The sequence below is a fragment of the Bombus pyrosoma genome, linkage group LG13 (assembly GCF_014825855.1).
Source record: "Bombus pyrosoma isolate SC7728 linkage group LG13, ASM1482585v1, whole genome shotgun sequence".
NCBI lineage: Eukaryota > Metazoa > Arthropoda > Insecta > Hymenoptera > Apidae > Bombus > Bombus pyrosoma.
The window spans coordinates 11,181,895-11,199,197 of NC_057782.1; the positions used below are offsets into that span (position 1 = coordinate 11,181,895).

General features: G+C 37.0%; 3 protein-coding genes across 12 annotated transcripts; 2 read left to right on the plus strand and 1 right to left on the minus strand.

Annotated features, from left to right (window-relative positions):
• Positions 1-13: 13 nt before the first annotated feature.
• On the plus strand, positions 14-10,530 carry LOC122574163 (facilitated trehalose transporter Tret1-like). Of its 10 annotated transcripts, none has more exons than XM_043741405.1 (12): positions 36-651; positions 1,646-2,376; positions 3,259-3,436; positions 4,676-4,811; positions 5,313-5,521; positions 6,080-6,349; positions 6,834-7,059; positions 7,420-7,613; positions 7,713-7,892; positions 8,384-8,518; positions 8,620-8,711; positions 8,861-9,272. In XM_043741405.1, the coding sequence occupies exons 2-11, from the start codon at positions 2,360-2,362 to the stop codon at positions 8,653-8,655; spliced, it is 1,581 nt and encodes a 526-aa protein (XP_043597340.1). In that variant the 5' UTR covers positions 36-651; positions 1,646-2,359; the 3' UTR covers positions 8,656-8,711; positions 8,861-9,272. The 10 variants fall into 10 exon arrangements, with proteins under 10 accessions (XP_043597348.1, XP_043597340.1, XP_043597342.1 ...); XM_043741407.1 differs by having other exon boundaries at positions 2,189-2,376; XM_043741406.1 differs by having other exon boundaries at positions 36-444.
• Positions 10,336-15,823, plus strand: LOC122574388. Its single transcript, XM_043741905.1, is given in 8 exon segments — positions 10,336-10,600; positions 11,080-11,406; positions 11,965-12,248; positions 13,659-13,734; positions 14,646-14,708; positions 14,783-14,946; positions 15,111-15,273; positions 15,546-15,823. Coding segments are annotated over 8 exon segments (1,371 nt in total). The 5' UTR covers positions 10,336-10,488; the 3' UTR covers positions 15,728-15,823.
• LOC122574167 lies at positions 15,746-17,149 on the minus strand. The gene is made up of 5 exons (XM_043741419.1): positions 16,949-17,149; positions 16,607-16,872; positions 16,393-16,529; positions 16,055-16,180; positions 15,746-15,988 (listed from the first exon to the last, which is right to left on the minus strand). Exons 2-5 carry the CDS (start codon positions 16,698-16,700, stop codon positions 15,842-15,844), a joined length of 504 nt encoding a protein of 167 aa, XP_043597354.1. The 5' UTR covers positions 16,701-16,872; positions 16,949-17,149; the 3' UTR covers positions 15,746-15,841.
• Positions 17,150-17,303: the final 154 nt, after the last annotated feature.

Consider the following 17,303-nt stretch of genomic DNA (forward strand, 5'->3'; position numbering starts at 1 on the left):
TCGAAGTAAGTGGCTTATAAGAGCGCGTATGGTGGAATGTTTCATTCAGTTGAGCCAACGTGACCAAGGCAAACGAGACCCGGTGCGTGTCTAACGAATCGTTTACTTATCGTTCATCGCTTTTCCGTTCCGTATCGTATTTTCTACTACGTATGTGCGCACAGTGGAGATATCGAATTTGTTAATTATTTCTCGAAACAGTTGAATTTCCTTCTCTTGATGGTGTCAAACTATCGTTTCATTTCTCGTCTCATAGTAATTGGAAAATTTCTACAATTACAATAAACGTTGTATATAATACGTATATATAATACGGTATATAATACGACACTACCATGAAGATGAGAAAGTAAAAGTACTAAAAGTTGCAGCGATGGGTGTGTGAGAATGAAAAAGAAAACTTTGCCTCTAACAATAAGTGATAATAATTGTTATTTTTAAAACGTAAACGTTTAAAATACAAATCTATTTTCTGTCAAATCACAAGCAAAATATATCATTCTTTCGTAACATTTCTTCATAAGTGTATATATATCGGTATAGCACGTTCAAGGAATGTATAGAGTCGTCCCTATTATATACGCATACGTTCGTAAAGTGATAAAAGAGACAGAGGTCCTTTCTATGACGGAAATATTTGATTTCTTAACGGTAAAACTACGTTACAGCTTGATCATTATTCGCATTTTTGCAGTTTGCCTGCTTTATCGTGATTCTATCTTTCCTTGAGAAATAATTCAGTTAGACATATCGATTATACATAGATATTTTTTTTTTTTTTTTTTTTTTTTTTTTTTTAAAGAATCTTACGGCAGAAGGATATCCAAAACAAGAGGCTGCAGATAAGACTGGTCTTTCACGCTAGTCCATAATTATCCAGATCAAACACACTTGGTAGTCATCTATTGGATTAATTATTAAATTTATCATTGGGCAAATCCGTGAATCTTATATAACTACCATGTACGTTTCAATATTATCTCTAAGGTTAAAGTTGTAATTCATTAAGACGTGCAATTTCAAAAACAGAAACAGCGTTGAATTAAAGTTAATATTTCGCATATAAATTATGATTACGTGATCTTAAGCAGAGTCGATTTCGATGATTTTTTTTTTTCTATACGTATAACCATCGGTCTCGCCTAGTATTTGTATCGCAGATGCGTGAATATACATCTACATGTATTCAGTGTATTTCTGCCTATAGTTGCGCGTATGTGACAGCGTATGCGTTTTCCGTCTGCCGCTCCGCTTATTCGGTTTGCAAGTGAGGATCGGCCGAGCATAAAACGAGGTTGTGAAAAATGTCTGTTGCAACTTGTAATTCAACCAAAAACGAATATCGATGTATCTGGTTTGGACTTTGGTTAAACCAAGCAATGCGATGGTCGCGAGGCGGCCGGTAACGCTTGAGCGAAATAATGATCGATTATATGAATAGTTGTGCTTGAAATCTTTAACGTTTATGGACGGAAGACAAGCACGGATGCACAACTATAGGTAGAAATACACTGTAGCGATACGCTGAAGTTTTTAGAGGTTGAAACAATTCTACAAGCTTATCAGCAGCATCCGAATCGATTATGAAAGGAAAGTCATAGAATTATTAAAGTACTAGAGTCAAGCTGGGTTTCACGTTTCACAGTGACGGTGATTAAAAAGCTTGCAACTTATTGTACCAACGAAGCAGATACATTTTAATCCACAACAAAATCTTACGAAACTCTGGAAACTCTAAGTTAGGTAGCTTGCTAAGTAAGGCAGTTTAAATGTTTCGTTAAAATGCAAAAATTTGAAGTAAACGTTCAAATATATATACATATATATGTATACGGGGAACGTCATCGATCAAAGTGTCATCCGGCGCGAGTTCAATAAGTGTAGAATGTAGAATCACGAATCTAGAATCGAGAATCTAAAATGAAGAACCTAAAAGCTGAATGAAGTGGCCCGTTGAAACTCCATCTGACTTTTATCCAAATATTTAATGACAATTAGCTTGGAAACTAACACCTACGATATGCACAAAATACATAGAACACGTAGAAGCAAAAACACAACGATTACGTCGACAACATTACTTTCATGTAATGCATTACATAGTAAACGTGTCTTATTAAGTTGAAAGTCACTGTTTTCATCATTTACATCAAAGATTTCCGTTAACGAAATATCATTTCATGCCAAGTCAAACATATCAGAGACTGAGGAAAATTACGATAAGAAGCAAATAAGAAGCAACAAGGCGCAAAGTTATTAAATCACACGTGATCGAATTATTAACTAGCGAAGTGACTGATTGTGAGAATTGTGAAAGATCGATATTAAACAGTTTGAATTTGTTTAAACCTGCTTCGGTATGGCGTCGCCAGAAGGGTATGTTAAATCGCTATATTATACATTTCGAGCAATAATCATCGTAGAAACATAGTTTACGTTACAACGAATATGTAATAAATTTTCATTGTATTCGTTGAGCTTGTCGCTTGTGCCCATACTGTTCATAGAGGTATATGGTATACGTATATCTTTATGTGTCTGTCTCTGTCTCTTTGTATCTTTATGCTTGTGTTTATAGAATAATAAGTTTCTTATGCTTATACGGAAATTCAAGCCAAGTATTTCAACAGACTGAGTATACAGAGTAATATATCAAATATTGAAAAGTACGCGTATATTTCTATATTTTGTCGCATCTAACTGTAATTCAATGTTGCAAGTTTCGCAACCAGGTACATACATGTATACGCTTTTGTATGCTTCAATTCCTACATGCACTTATCTTTATCTCTTTTTTATCTATTCATCTTTTTTTCATCGTAACGTACAACTCGTCCATCGTACATTACAGTTGATATCTTCTAACCAAGACATTCTCTTTCTACCATCCACATTAGTTTTCAGCGTTTTTCTTCTAAATAGTAAATTATTAAGACAAACAGTACAAACAAACGAAACAAAATTCGTTATTTTCAATGAATGTCGATAATAAGTCGGATAACTCGAATATGTAGATGTGCCTAACTTTGTTATCGTCTATGTCTATAGAAAAGTGAAGCGTGTAGCTGATAGCTGAATTACGTAGTCTAACTATAAGTATACATACATGTACGTGCTATGCTGTAACTCGTGTAACTTTCTAAATGTAAAATTGTGCTACTTAGAGGAAAGGCTGAAAGACGATGTCATCGATATAATAAAAATTATGGTATATTTAAAAAGATTTCTTCCTTTCTTTGTCAAATGCTGCTATTTTAGGGAAGAACACCGTTCAATGTTAGGATACCATGCAGCCAATTACGATGCAAAGATAATACAGGTTGGCAATGTTTGCGAAGACATTGAAAATAATAATACTCACGATAAAGACAGCACTTTGGACGAAAAATGTGACACAATATATTACTCGTCAAATTCCAAAGGTATATTCGCACAGGTGAGGCGCATTAATAAACATGTATTATTAATAAAATGTACGACGCGCAGAAGGAATTACTTGTAATAGTTTGAAAAGTCAACGGTCGGATGAAACTTGAAACGATAGGAATAATATAAATATACTGTTCTCTCTTGTTGCTGAATTAATTGCAAATTCTTGACAAACTTGCTCCGTTTTACATACTAAGTAATTATTTATCGACCACCATTATTTCCTTCCAAGTTCCAAGCCAAAGTCATTTTCTGTTCTCCATAATATACATACATGTGTGTGTGTGCGTGTGTGTGTGTGTGTGTGCGCGCGCGTGTAATATAGAAGTTAACTAAAGAGATAGTAATGTAAATAAATAATAATAGTAATAATTTATCAAGTATATTAAGTATATAGTATAGTATAGTATAGTATATCAAGTAACAGTATTGACAAATATTATTGATAGATATTATTATTATTTTATTATTATTATTATTATTATTTATTTTTAGTCCGTGCCTTTCGGCTTTGGACGAACTTTCGGTTTACATTTCTTACATTCATTGTATTGCACTCCTTGGCATATGCTTATCTCTAATAGCTAAAACTAATGACTACAAACTATTATTGATAGATATTATTATGCTGTTGATGATAATACGATAACAATAAAACAATGAAAATCTCCATGATACCTTTGAGTCCATTTGAAAGTAAAAAAGCAAGTAACAAATATCACTTTTGATTATTTGAAAACTCGTTTCGTCTAGGTGAATATGTATTCACAGAAAAGAAGCCACCTCGAATTTCGATGATTTTCAAATATCTTATAAAGTTCAACATTGTGAATAACTTTTCCCTATGCGTATGTATGTATCGCGAGGCGAGTATTCTATACATTAATACGCGCCGATAAGGGGATTACGACGGGATATCGTTGCCTACAACTCCGAAAATCGAGCCGACCACTGCCGGTTATACATGCACGTGTATAGGAAAACGTTGTTCAAATGTGTTAGTATCCAATTCTCCGATTATTCCAAGTTTAGAATATTTAGAAAAATTCGAAATTGGAGAATTTGGCAACTATTGAACTAGGAAATAGATCCAAAGGTATTATGGCAAAACATTTTGAAAGTATACTTTTGTATACTTCCTCGATGTTTTTCATTTCTTTCTTTCTTTTTTTTTTTCCTTTTTGTCATTTGATCTTTTTTCATTTGTCGTTTTTCATTTTTTAACATCTTTTTTTTTGTGTTTTAGTGCTTGGTATCTGGCGCGGTATTATTACTACTAACCGGCGGAGGAATGCCAATTGGTTACAGTGCAATTCTGTTACCGCAATTGGCTGAAGAAAATGGTACGATGTACGCTGATCGGCAACTTGGATCCTGGATAGGTACCTACCTGTTTCAAAATACATTTCTCAATTACGTTCGATAATACTTGATAACGCTGGATCTCGTAACATCTTGAACCTTTACATACTACGAAGCAAGACGGTGAATCGCAATCTCCAATAATACGAACCGTTGCCACACGTCTCCTGCAGCGCTGCAGGTTTCTTTCCCTTGCAATCTCCCGTTTGCATTGCCCTACTTTGTCTTTTCGACAGACTTTGACTTTTCAGAAAATTACCATCACCACTATTTCGGCGATTCCGTTCGATTGACGGAACTCGCCACTTGCGCCGTCCATAGTCGAAGATGAAGCGCGTCAAAATCTCTGAGATGACCGCGATGCGTCGTGTTCTTTGGGATCGTTGACCTTTTGCGTACAAAGACTGAGGAGGATTAAATCGCTTATTTTGTGGCTTAAAGTCCGCCACATCGAAGAGTAATCGAGCAAAAGTGTAATTTTTCTTTTGCGTTCAAGCATATATTTGTTATTTATGTTTCAGCTTCGGTTCATAGTCTAGCAACACCTGTCGGATCTTTGGTGTCCGGCCCATTGCTGGATAAGATTGGCAGGCGTGGATCTTTACAATTTGCAGCAGTACCGCTGTTCGTTGGATGGTTCGTCATAGGTTTTGCTAAAAACATTTCCTGCCTTCTGATAGGGAGAGTTGTACTAGGTTTTGGTGTCGGCCTAATGGGAGTACCAGCTCAGGTAGGAAGTATTAATCGTTTCGATCTTTTCGATCGCCCAACAAACTGTTCATTCTTTAGCCAAATTCGTCGATGGACAAGTTGTTTTTATTTTTCGTACATTAATAATTAACTTTAATACGTGCAATGACTTTTTATTTATAGATTAGCCTTCGAGTTTTATTCTATTATCATTGATGTTTCATTCTGTTTATATTTTGTCCACATTACATGCATACATGTATAACCTATTAGTTGTCATATTCGTGTCACATAAATGTACAATCTACCGTACAAATCTATCTATACCTTTTTTCCTTCTTTTCCTTCTTTTTCCTTTTTTTCCTTCTTTTTCCTTCTTTTTCCTTCTTTTTCCTTCTTTTTCCTTCTTTTCCCTTCTTTTCCCTTCTTTTCCCTTCTTTTCCCTTCTTTTTCCTTCTTTTCCCTTCTCTTTCCTTCTTTTTCGTTCTTTTCGTTCGTTGGTATTCTGTTAATTTAAGAATTCTAGGATTAGTAGCCTATCTATCTTGAAATTTGAGACGTTTTTGACGAAATTTGATCTCGGTATCGTGTGTGACAGGTGTTACTGGGTGAAACGGCCGATTCGACGCTTCGTGGATTTCTGACAGGAAGTACGCTCACCTTTTATTGCCTCGGTATTGTCATCGTTTACGCGTTAGGAGCTTGTTTTACGTGGAACATCGTGGCTCTTTGCGGGGCCGTTCTTCCCGTAACAGCACTGATTGCGTTAATCCTGATTCCGGAAAGTCCTGCCTGGCTTGTAAGACGCAAGAAACCTGACAAGGCGAGGAAAGCCTTGCTGTGGTTGAGAGGAGGTAACGTGCAACAGGTAAGTACAATATGTATATGTAGGTAGGTAGATATTTTAGTAAAATAGTCACGCAATCGAAAGTCTATCGAAAGTCGAAGAAATACGTTTTATGTTTACGTGATAATCAGTGTATTTGCAAAGTATTTCGTATATCGTCGGTTTGCCATTTGGGAAAATGACATTTAAAAAGCCCTCTATTATTAGATATGCACAGCAATTGAGCCTATCAGCGAAATGGTTTCTACAACGAGAGCCTCGTCGTTCTATCCAATAACTATTCGCTCTTACAGTCGATTAACGCCCGAATAATAAATTTCATTACTTATATAAAATTGAATGATTAGTCATTTTTTCTCATTTGCAATTACCTATTTCTCGACAAACTTTATTTTACATTTCGCAATGTCACGCCAATGTGACGTGTCGCGTCCCTTGCGGTAAGCCGATGATGAATTTACGATGAAAAGTTGACTTTTACAAATCACGTTTATATTTGCGAAAGGTTGATGCCGAAATGAGAATATTGGAAGCTCGAATGAAAACAGATTTAGCACGGACGGCTACGACCACGACGTCACGGCTCGGACAAATTTCTTCTGTCGTTTCTACGCTCCTCGATCCTAGTGTTTTGAAACCACTAACGATCATCAATATCTTTAATATTCTTCAGTTAATAAGTGGGACATTTGTCATCGTTTTCTATGCAGTAAATCTCGTCGAAGATATCGGTAAAGGGAATCGTTATGCATTTAATATACAGCTATATGATTTATAGAAAATACCGAACACTTCTTAAGTGCTTTTTAATCTGCAAAGCAAATTGTTAAATGCTTTCGTAACGCTATCGATTCGAATTTTGTTCCAGAATATCTAGAATATAATAGAATAAGCGATAGAATATAATAAGATCATCGTACAGTTTCATTATTATCATCGTTATAGAGTTCATTTTCTATCGATAGAGTTTCTCGTCTCAAAGACGAATGTTCGACGGTACGAACGACCAACACGAAAAATACTCTACCATAAAATTACTATCGTATTAATTACATAATTCCGATTATGTATACTTATTTTGTTATACGCAGGTGGTGACAGGATAAATAACTATTTGGCAGCGGTAATTACGGCCGTTACCAGGGTCTTGTTTAGTTCAATAGCCAGTGTTTTATTGTTGAAAATAAATAGGAGATATCTAGGAATGTTTTCTGCTGTGGGGACGGCTTTCGCTTCCCTAGTCCTCGCAGCATATTTATTGATTCAGGAAGAATCTTCTATCGATGTGAGTGTACATTTTTATTTATTTATCATAAACGTAATATGTAGTAATAAATGATTTATGCAGCAATGTGATCCGTTATATCAGTTTCGTATATTTTAGGTTTACGTTGTTGGTATTTTTCTGTTGGCCTACGTGGCAGTGAGCTCAATGGGATTGATGACATTTCCAGGTTTAATGGTTGCCGAGTTACTTCCGCAAAGGGCTCGAGGAATTGGCGGTGGTTGCAATTTCTTCTTTTTCAACTTATTCATCTTTATAGTTACAAAATCTTTCCCCGCGGTACGTCCACGATTATATAAGATTTAACGCTTAATAATTTATTTATATAGCAAACAAGGATAGTCGAAGGCTTTTGAAATGTTTACGAGAGACTAAAGAATGATTATAGTTATAATCATTCGTGTAATTTTATCAATACCGTTTATAATAGAAAGGACACTTGATTTTTCGAAATTTATCGGAGAACAACAGCCGGCTGGTGTCGGGGGGTGTCGTTCGTACTCAGCCACGATTTTCGAGCGTTGGCGAATTAATAAAGCGAGATTTAAAGAGAGGCACTCAATTTAAATATATTTTTCTTGAAATTTTCACAAAATCCTAGACATCGAGTCGAAAAATGATTGACACGACACGGAGTGGCCCCTGTGCAACATAATATTTCCATTTGTATATACGCGTAACATTCAGTAACCAAAAGTAACAAACTCTTAATAACAGCAACAAAATATCGCGAGAAATTGTAGCAAATAACGTTTGCATCGTTAAAACAGGTAAGCGACACGGTAGGCATTACTGGAATTTTTGCAATTTTTGGCATTTCCGCCATTTTGGAGGCAATATTCGTTTACGTTGCTCTACCGGAAACGAAAAATCGCACGCTTCAAGAAATCGAGGATTACTTTCAGGTATGCATCCTACGTTTCCACTTTGATCCTGTACAACGTACAGTATAGTTTGTTATTTGATTTAGCGATTAAAAACGATTAACATCTATTTTCCATTGCAGCAAGATAACTTACTTTGGATTACTCGTTCGAGATAAAGGACAAGTGACGACCAGCCATTCATCATCCTACATAAAGATTCATACTTTAAAATGTACATGCGTAAGATTTATATACAATATTGGTAATTATAATCGAAGGGTACGTCGAAGAGAACGTAAAAACTGAATCGTTTCTCGGGATTTCTGCGTAGAGCGGCAATTATTTATTTGTTCAAACCGATTCTCAAACATTTATTGATAGACTCGGCCACACAGCTTGCTCCAAAGTTACGGTCCAACGTTCCGGAAGCGAATCCTCGTTCTCGGATATTTAATATGGAATATCGCCGAGAACCGACGATCGTCTTCTTCCTATTTCGCTGCGGTTCCACTTGTGACTGTCAAACATTGTTGCGTTGTTCCATATCGTCGACTGCCACATGGTCGCAATAGCGTACGTCAAAAATCTCCTCGAGCAACGAACATGCTCGATAGTTGATCAACCGGTGTATACACGATCTCTTATATTTCCCAACAACATTCTACAAAGGATTCAAAAAATTTGTGATAATTGGAACGTATGTACCAAGAAAGTTATTTCCTCCTAAAACGTATATTTATCGTATATTATGGTATTTATGTATATACGTGTAAATAAATATTCTCTTTCATCAGGGTGTTGCACTCTTTATGGTTACGCGGTACATTACATAGCTAAAGGTGGCTATATATATATATATATTTATATATATCATCTTCCGTATATAAGGATAGAGCGCATGAGTGAAGAGAAATATATGAACAGATATATGGTATATCGGGTATGGCGCTACCATCTCGCCGATTTTCCACATAACTCAGTGGCACGGGCCACTGGGTATGCGTAATGCATTTTCCCCTCCTGGCGTAAAAAAAAAGAAAAAAAGATATATTCGATTTGAAGATCATAAATCAATTAAGATTGAAAGAAGATGTTGATAGGGAAACGAATGAAAGTGGACAATTTATCGTGATCGATACATATATCATATATCGGTAAAGTAACAGACGAATTTAACGATTTTGCGACGAATGCGGCGACATCTGCATCACGCTCTTTTAGATGAACACTCTTTTTCTTTCTAATTAAACTGTTTATTTTCCCTTGATATAAAATCGTAGAAAAAACTCGTCACTCGTATGCATTATAATTTCGAGGGATATGTTAATTAAAATTTTTCCGATACGATTATTCCTATTTTTAGGTTACGCCATTTTCCAAACTCGTATATAATTCATCGAACATTCGTTTTTGTCGCTTCTGTTCCAAACTTGCAAACACGTTGTTGTTCTCGTACACCAGTACTTGTATTATTACTTGATTAAGAATTAGATATTAGTTTTGGCATTGAGAATTCTATCCTCCGGTCAGAGAAACGATTTATGCGTTCGCTGTATTTTCCACTAAATACTAATTTTGTATTTGGCGAATGGCTGCATCACCGAAAACAAATTCGTATTAACTGGTCAAATATTTCAGCGAATCGTCAGATTGAAAGTTGTATATACAGGTAATAATAGAAAATACAGGCAATAGTAAGTAAAAATGCAATTATCAAGCAATCAATCTTATCGCAGTAACGTTTCACGTTGCTTTATCTTTTAGATTTGTCTACCTATCACACAGATTACGGATCGATGTACTTTTTCGTTTATTGGCTCCAACGAATTCGTTTCGAAATGACTTGTTTCGCGATACAACTATCTAGAGAAAGGAAGGGATTAAAAGACCCAACATACGCGTCCGAGGGGCTTCCCAGTCGCGTACAATTTTCGTTTAAAAACCGACGCTCTTTCATCATTCCCATTTAGTTCGACTTTTAACTACGAGCTAACGCGGTATCGAGCATTATGGGGTCGCCTATTTCTTTAGCATTTGCGGTATACGTTTCCATGTTGCTCGCTTCGATCGAAAATGCCCTCGCATTGCCATTTCGTCAAACTAATGTCGAAAGCGAAACCGGTAAGCAGCCGTTCTCCATTCGTTTATTCCAAGTTATTTTTTCCAAAAAGAATTAAACAAAGTTTCGAGAGGAAAGATTTCCTCTATTCGATAAATCACCGACTCAAACGTGCAAGTGCTTGACAAAATAAACAATTCTTAATAGGTCAAATTACCTTTTTGTCGCAATGTTCTGTTTTTTGTTGTTTTTCGTCGTGTTTGCCGTATTACGAAGCGTTTTACTTCGTGCGGGATCGCGCGCCAACCTAAATGAAAGAAATCTTGAAATCGATTGTCACCGCAAAACGTAAAATATACCCATATGGACATGGAATTAGCTAACAAGAGAGAGAATAGCAACGACTTTGCATGGTCGAGTGGTTTTACCGATAATCTGTAAACAGCCGTGTACAGCCGTGTACAGCGGTGCTGTATCGCCGATGTTTCGAACGAGCTTCGGTACAGAAATGCAAATACTGAAAAGCACGTTAATTGCGTAGCGGTGCCAAACATCGTGAGCAGGCTGGAGTGGCAAGCCAGGCCACCGGTTGACCGAGTGCCGTTGGAAGTGACGCCGACACCTTACGTGGTCATTCATCACGGAGGCACAGCTAAACGCTGTTACGATCAGAAAACCTGCTCTGCGATCGTAAGGAGTTACCAAAACTTTCATATGGACGATAGACAATGGTTCGATATCGGTTACAACTTCGTTATCGGCGAGGATGGGAACGTTTACGAGGGTCGGGGCTGGGATTACGTCGGGGCGCATGCACCTGGTTACAACACTCAGAGCATCGGAATATGCGTTATCGGTGATTTTAGCGGTGAGTGTGACGCGATTTGAACAAAAGTACAACATCCTTAGAGACAATTCTAGAGAAGCAAGCTTACTTTATATATTAAGAATCGCTTGCTACATACGTAGACCGCGGATTTCTATGCATCTATGCGAAATTTAACGCAGAGTATAGTGTACTCGTCGCTACATTCTCATGCGAAACCTGCCAATCCCTGCTTAGATTTCGCTTGTTCCATTGCATTCGTTAAAATATATATCGACATAGAAATCCGCGGTCTCTCGATATACGTTGTTTTTCGTACAAACGACAAAACCGATAGTTTCAGTGGATTCTACCATATTGAAAACTCTGAAAAACCATACTGATAACTTGCAATCGTTATACAGTGATCCATGTTAATTAGGTATATTTTCAATATAAAGGCTAAGGTGCGCGAATAGCGCGTCGTGGATATCGTCATGGATATGGAAATTCGAAAGATCGAGTCAATAGTAAAAGCAGCAAAAAGTAGAAATCATAGACCTATTTGGATAAAAGCAAGTTCGTAGATCTAAGTGCACGCAACGATAATAATTTTTGCAGATATTCTTCCCAATGAAGTAGCTTTGAAGGCGGTGGACGCGTTGATCAGTTACGGAGTATCCCTTGGCAAAATCAATGAAGATTATCACGTGCTGGGACATCGACAAGCCAGGAGTACTCTCTGTCCAGGCAATGAATTTTACAAGTACGTTCAGAAATTTCCACGCTGGACTGACCATCCTATACCGAAACATTGAACAACATTGTCGTTGATTATCGTTGAACGAGCGAAAATATCGCGAGCAAGAAGAAAGAAAGCTAATGCACTTGAAAATGAAATATATGTAGTTTACGTTTGACGCGTATGATAAATGACTGCAAAATCATGTTTCATCGCGTGTTTCATTACGTTAAAGAAGTTTACAGTATTTACATGATAATACGGAAGAAAGATGTAATTAACGATAATGCGATATAAATGTTTTCGATGCACGGCTAACTGCGATTTATTTCTCGCTTTGATTTGACTCAGCTAACTCAAGCGTTCTGTTCTCCCGCATATTGCTGAAAAACGCAACAAATAATAACAACGATATGTTAAACGCGCAACTCGCTAATAATAGATAATAATAAATATTTTCTAATAAATATTATTTATCAGGGACAAGTTCAACCCTGGTCTTCTTTCTCGCTTCTTCGCTCTTTCGCTCTAAATAATTATTACAATTAATTACAAATTAGTAAATAATTGCAAAAATTCTATAGATTCTATAGATCGATTCGTCGAGTTGACCGCTATTTTATAATATAGTACAACTGTATACTTGTGGTCTCAACTGTGACGTGTAATTTTTCACATTGGCATAAGAAATAAAGCATATCGATCTTCGATCAGATTTACTGTTTTTCATATTTATTTCTATTTAAGCAATACGCTTTCACGTTTCCTGGAAATCTCCCACGACATAACTCGTGAAACACGCATAAACAGGAAAATGATTTAAGAAGATCGTTCCGCCGAGAAAGTGAGTTTTTTTTTAGAAACTCGTTTACATTCCAGTTACGCGTCAGGAAGTAATTATCCGTGCTTTCAACCAAGTTCAATTTAAACGAGATCGAGATGTCGAGCCCTAACGCTATATCCGGCGGTCGCTAAACATTTTCGTTTGTTACGAAATTTCCATGGAAATTTTTCAAAAGCTACTAACAGATGATGCGAAACTGTGTGGGAAATCTTACATCGAAAATGATATCTTACGAGATAAAGAGTTCCGGATGAATGCAAAACACGCGTATCTAGTCACGAGAATAAAAAGGATCAAAGAAATTGACCGTATCTTTATCGCGATCCAACTGTTCCTTCAAGGAATTTGAATTTCAAACCAACGAATCAACACCTATAAGCAACACTTCTTTACATTCTCTGAGAACTTGATCCCAATTCCATACCACTCTACCATTTATTTTATTTTATTTCATTTCGCTCTTTTTTCTTTTTTTTTTCTTTTTTTTTATTGTATTTTATTTCGAAACTGATAAGACAAACGTTAAATCGATCTCTATGGATAAACGTATATTGAAGACGTTCAAGCACGTAATGGGAAATATCCTTCCCCCCCTCCTCCTCCTCCTCCTCCTCCTCCTCTTCCTCCTCCCTTACTGACACGGTCAAAGATCAACAAATTAGACCAACCATCTGCATCGTATATATTTGCGGCATTTATCACAATGTTAGCAGATCTCTGTGAACGAAGATGACAAAGTTAATAGCGGTGATCCTGCTAGTCGTCAACTGTCAAGTGTTGTTTTGTGCTGTGCATAAGACGCCTGGTAATAAACTGTTCCTTGAAAATCGTTGAAAATTATACTATTGAAGCAACGTGTGGTCGCTTAGTGCCGATTAATAGTGCAAGTATCTCGACGTGTTCTTCGAATCGTTTCAGCGTTCCCACTTGAGGAAATTTTATATTCACAATTGTGTAGCATCCTCGTGCTTCTTTTCTCTATTACGATCGATTTTCTCGATCGATTTTCTCGAGTGAAAAGAAGTAGAAATTGCAAAATATGGATTGTAAATATAAGTTTTGGTTAGACCTGCATGAAGTCTCGATATATAGCGTAGCAAATTATATAACGCTGTTTCGATCGCAAAATCCTATTCGAAGATTTGCCTATTTCACTGAATTTCGATTCAGAATCGAAATCTATAATCAATTTTCTTAGTTGGTTCGATTGTACAAATGTTTATTTCAGCTCAAGCAACCAGCCATATCGTTTTCCAACGCCATAAATCTATCCAGCTATCTAATCCAACGAACGTTATTACTAACGAAATTCCGCTAAATTATCTTAGGCTTGCTTTAGAAAAGTAGAGTATGATATTTATTCTACATAAAGTGATGTTCGTGTAAGTCACCGAACCTTTTTTTATCCGTGTTTCTATAAAAAAAAGATTTGTAAGCGATATGAAAGAAGATTGCGCTTATTGCTTATAGCATGTCGACCCCCGTAATGGCAAGAACGTTCGTTTATCGTCGCCTTATCGTTATCATTATTTAGTCGGTGGCTGACGATTCGAGGACATGTTAATTATCACACGTTGGCGAATTATTTTTACGCCAATACGATGACACTGTTGGTGAATAAGCCACTAACGATCGTTATTTCAATCGTTATCGCACGATGCACGACCCATTTTTCACCGAACGTGTCTATCGTATGTCTATCAAACTAATAAAAAGAAGAGAAAAAAGACAAACCTAAAATAGATTATTTCCATTTGAATAGAACATTGAAGAGAAATGGTCGGTATTACCTACCGTTTTACTACATCGTTTTGCGATATCGATTGAATTTTTCAATTTTCCTCGATATTTAGTACGTCCAAGTATAATATCAAGATCCGAATGGGGAGCCAACGCACCAAAGTCAACCCTTAGGAATCTCGCGGAGGAGCCTGCTCCGTTCGTTATAATTCATCATTCAGCGTCTGACAGTTGCACGACTCGAGCGATTTGTCAAGCCAGAGTGAGAAGTTTTCAGGTGATTGAACCATTAGCGTCGACAACACTGAAATTCAATTCTCAAAATTTCGTTTCTCAGGTTCAGGGCCGGATTAAAATTTCCGAAGCCCTGGACCGTTGATCCAGCGGAGGTTGCCTTTCCAATCGATATAACGGTTTTCTTTGCTTTATTAACGCATTTAGAACCATCACATGAACCAGAAAGGCTGGACGGACATAGGTTACAATTTTTTGGTTGGCGAAGATGGAAACATTTACGAAGGAAGAGGATGGGGCAAACACGGTGCACATTCCACGCCTTACAATTCCAAGAGCATCGGAATTTGCATGATTGGCAATTTTGTTGGTAAGTTTGTTTGTCGTTGCCTTAGTAAGTAGCACGACGTTTATCGTCTATCGTTTATCGTTTATCGTTTATCGTTTATCGTTTATCGTTTATCGTTTATCGTTTATCGTTTATCGTTTATCGTTTATCGTTTATCGTTTATCGTTTATCGTTTATCGCAACTTCTACCGTAGAAAATCCAACGAATCCTCTAAAGTCTTTTTCAATAGAATCGATCGAAAATGGTAGACTTACAGTTTTTATGGGATTTATTATCATTGGAATATTCACAGGTCATAATCCAAGCGTGGCTGCGATAAAGGCAGTTAAGGATTTGATCGAGTACGGTGTAACGCTTGGGAAAATACAAGAAAACTATACGCTGCTTGGTCATCGACAAACGACGTCAACTTCCTGTCCAGGCGACAGTCTCTATCAACTGATACAAACGTGGCCTCACTGGTCGTCGATCTGATAATTCTTCAACGGAAAGCATCGTTGCATAATCGATTTATTTTAGACGCTGTATCGTACATGTTTTCGAAGAGAAGTAAACGTTGTTCGCATCGCAGTTCTATCGTTCATGAAATCATTTTTCTACCAATTTCACGTAAAGCGTTACGATACCATTCACTGAATTATCGTATGTATCTTGCTCTGTTCTAACGCAAATGTCCACGTGAGAGAAATCGGGCGAATTCGTGCTAACGTCGTTGTAACGGCTTTTGTCTCTAGCCTGAAAAATATGACGCGACCGTGTCATAAGGTAGGACAGGCTGCCAAGTCTTTAAATCTACTATACCTGAAGCGGAATTGGCCGCAAGAATTTTTCGTTTAATTCGGGAATGCACAATTTTGTGCCATACGGTATCCCAGAATCCAGGTCCATGGAGACTGTCACAAATTCTGCACGACCATCCAGATAATCCTATAACGAAACGAGTAACGATATCATTGTTTACCTTAATCACGGCATAGTTACTAGTGCGCGATACTATTTTATCACAGTATATATTCCAGTATATTCAATGTTCTGCGATAACGATATAACAAAGAACGAAAGAGCAAAGATCGTACTGATTAGAAAAATAAAGACGACAGATTGGCGACAGATCGAGGACGCTCTGATCGAGAACAAACCTGTAGATTCCTCAGTTTCTTCGTTCTAGCATCCAAATAGTCAAACTCGTTGTCACTATCAAAAACGGGATAATAAGCGGTCAGAGTCACGTTGTAATAGGCACGACCGCTGCAACTGAGCTCCGTTGTACGCGTATCTATTTTCAGTGCAAAATTAACTATATAAAGCACGAATAAAAATGTAGATGTAAACATTTATTGCTGGCATAATTACCGCTGGCAGAGGTGGCCGAAGCAAAGACAAAGAGAAAAAAGGAAAGTATCAACGCCTGTTTGTCCATCGTGTCAGTAATGATTTCACGCGACATGATCGATCGCGCAACACGTCGATATACCGACTAACTTTGTCCCTGCGATTCATAAAATACATTGTGTCAGCAGCTGTGCCAATCGCGCTGGTATTTGTCCATGAATTGTCCACGAATCAAAGACAGAAAGGTCGATCGACCTTATATAGCGTTTCCATTATATAGCGTACAGCTGTAAATGATATTAACCAATTATTATTATTATTTTATTATTAATATTATTATTAATATTATTAGGATTATACAACCTTACGTTTAAGAACGTTTACAATCGCAGGGAAACAATCTCGTTTGCCTGCGCTACATACGTAATTCGATATCGAATTCCAGGCTCGTTCGTATAACAAAAGATTCAATGACTATCCTGAATCAGCAATAAAGCACAGATACCGAATATAAAGGGAGAAATTTTAATTTAATCGAGACCCCGACAGATTCTCAAATCTCGCCGTTTCTCTTGTTTTGTCTTGTCTTGTCTTGTCTTGTCTTGTCTTGTCTCGTCTTGTTTCCCTTGTAAATTCCATTCTTTTTTCTTTCTCTTTTTTTTTCTTTTTCTTTTTTCGAAACTTGAGGCTTAAACTCGAGGCTTGAGGAAAAATTGTG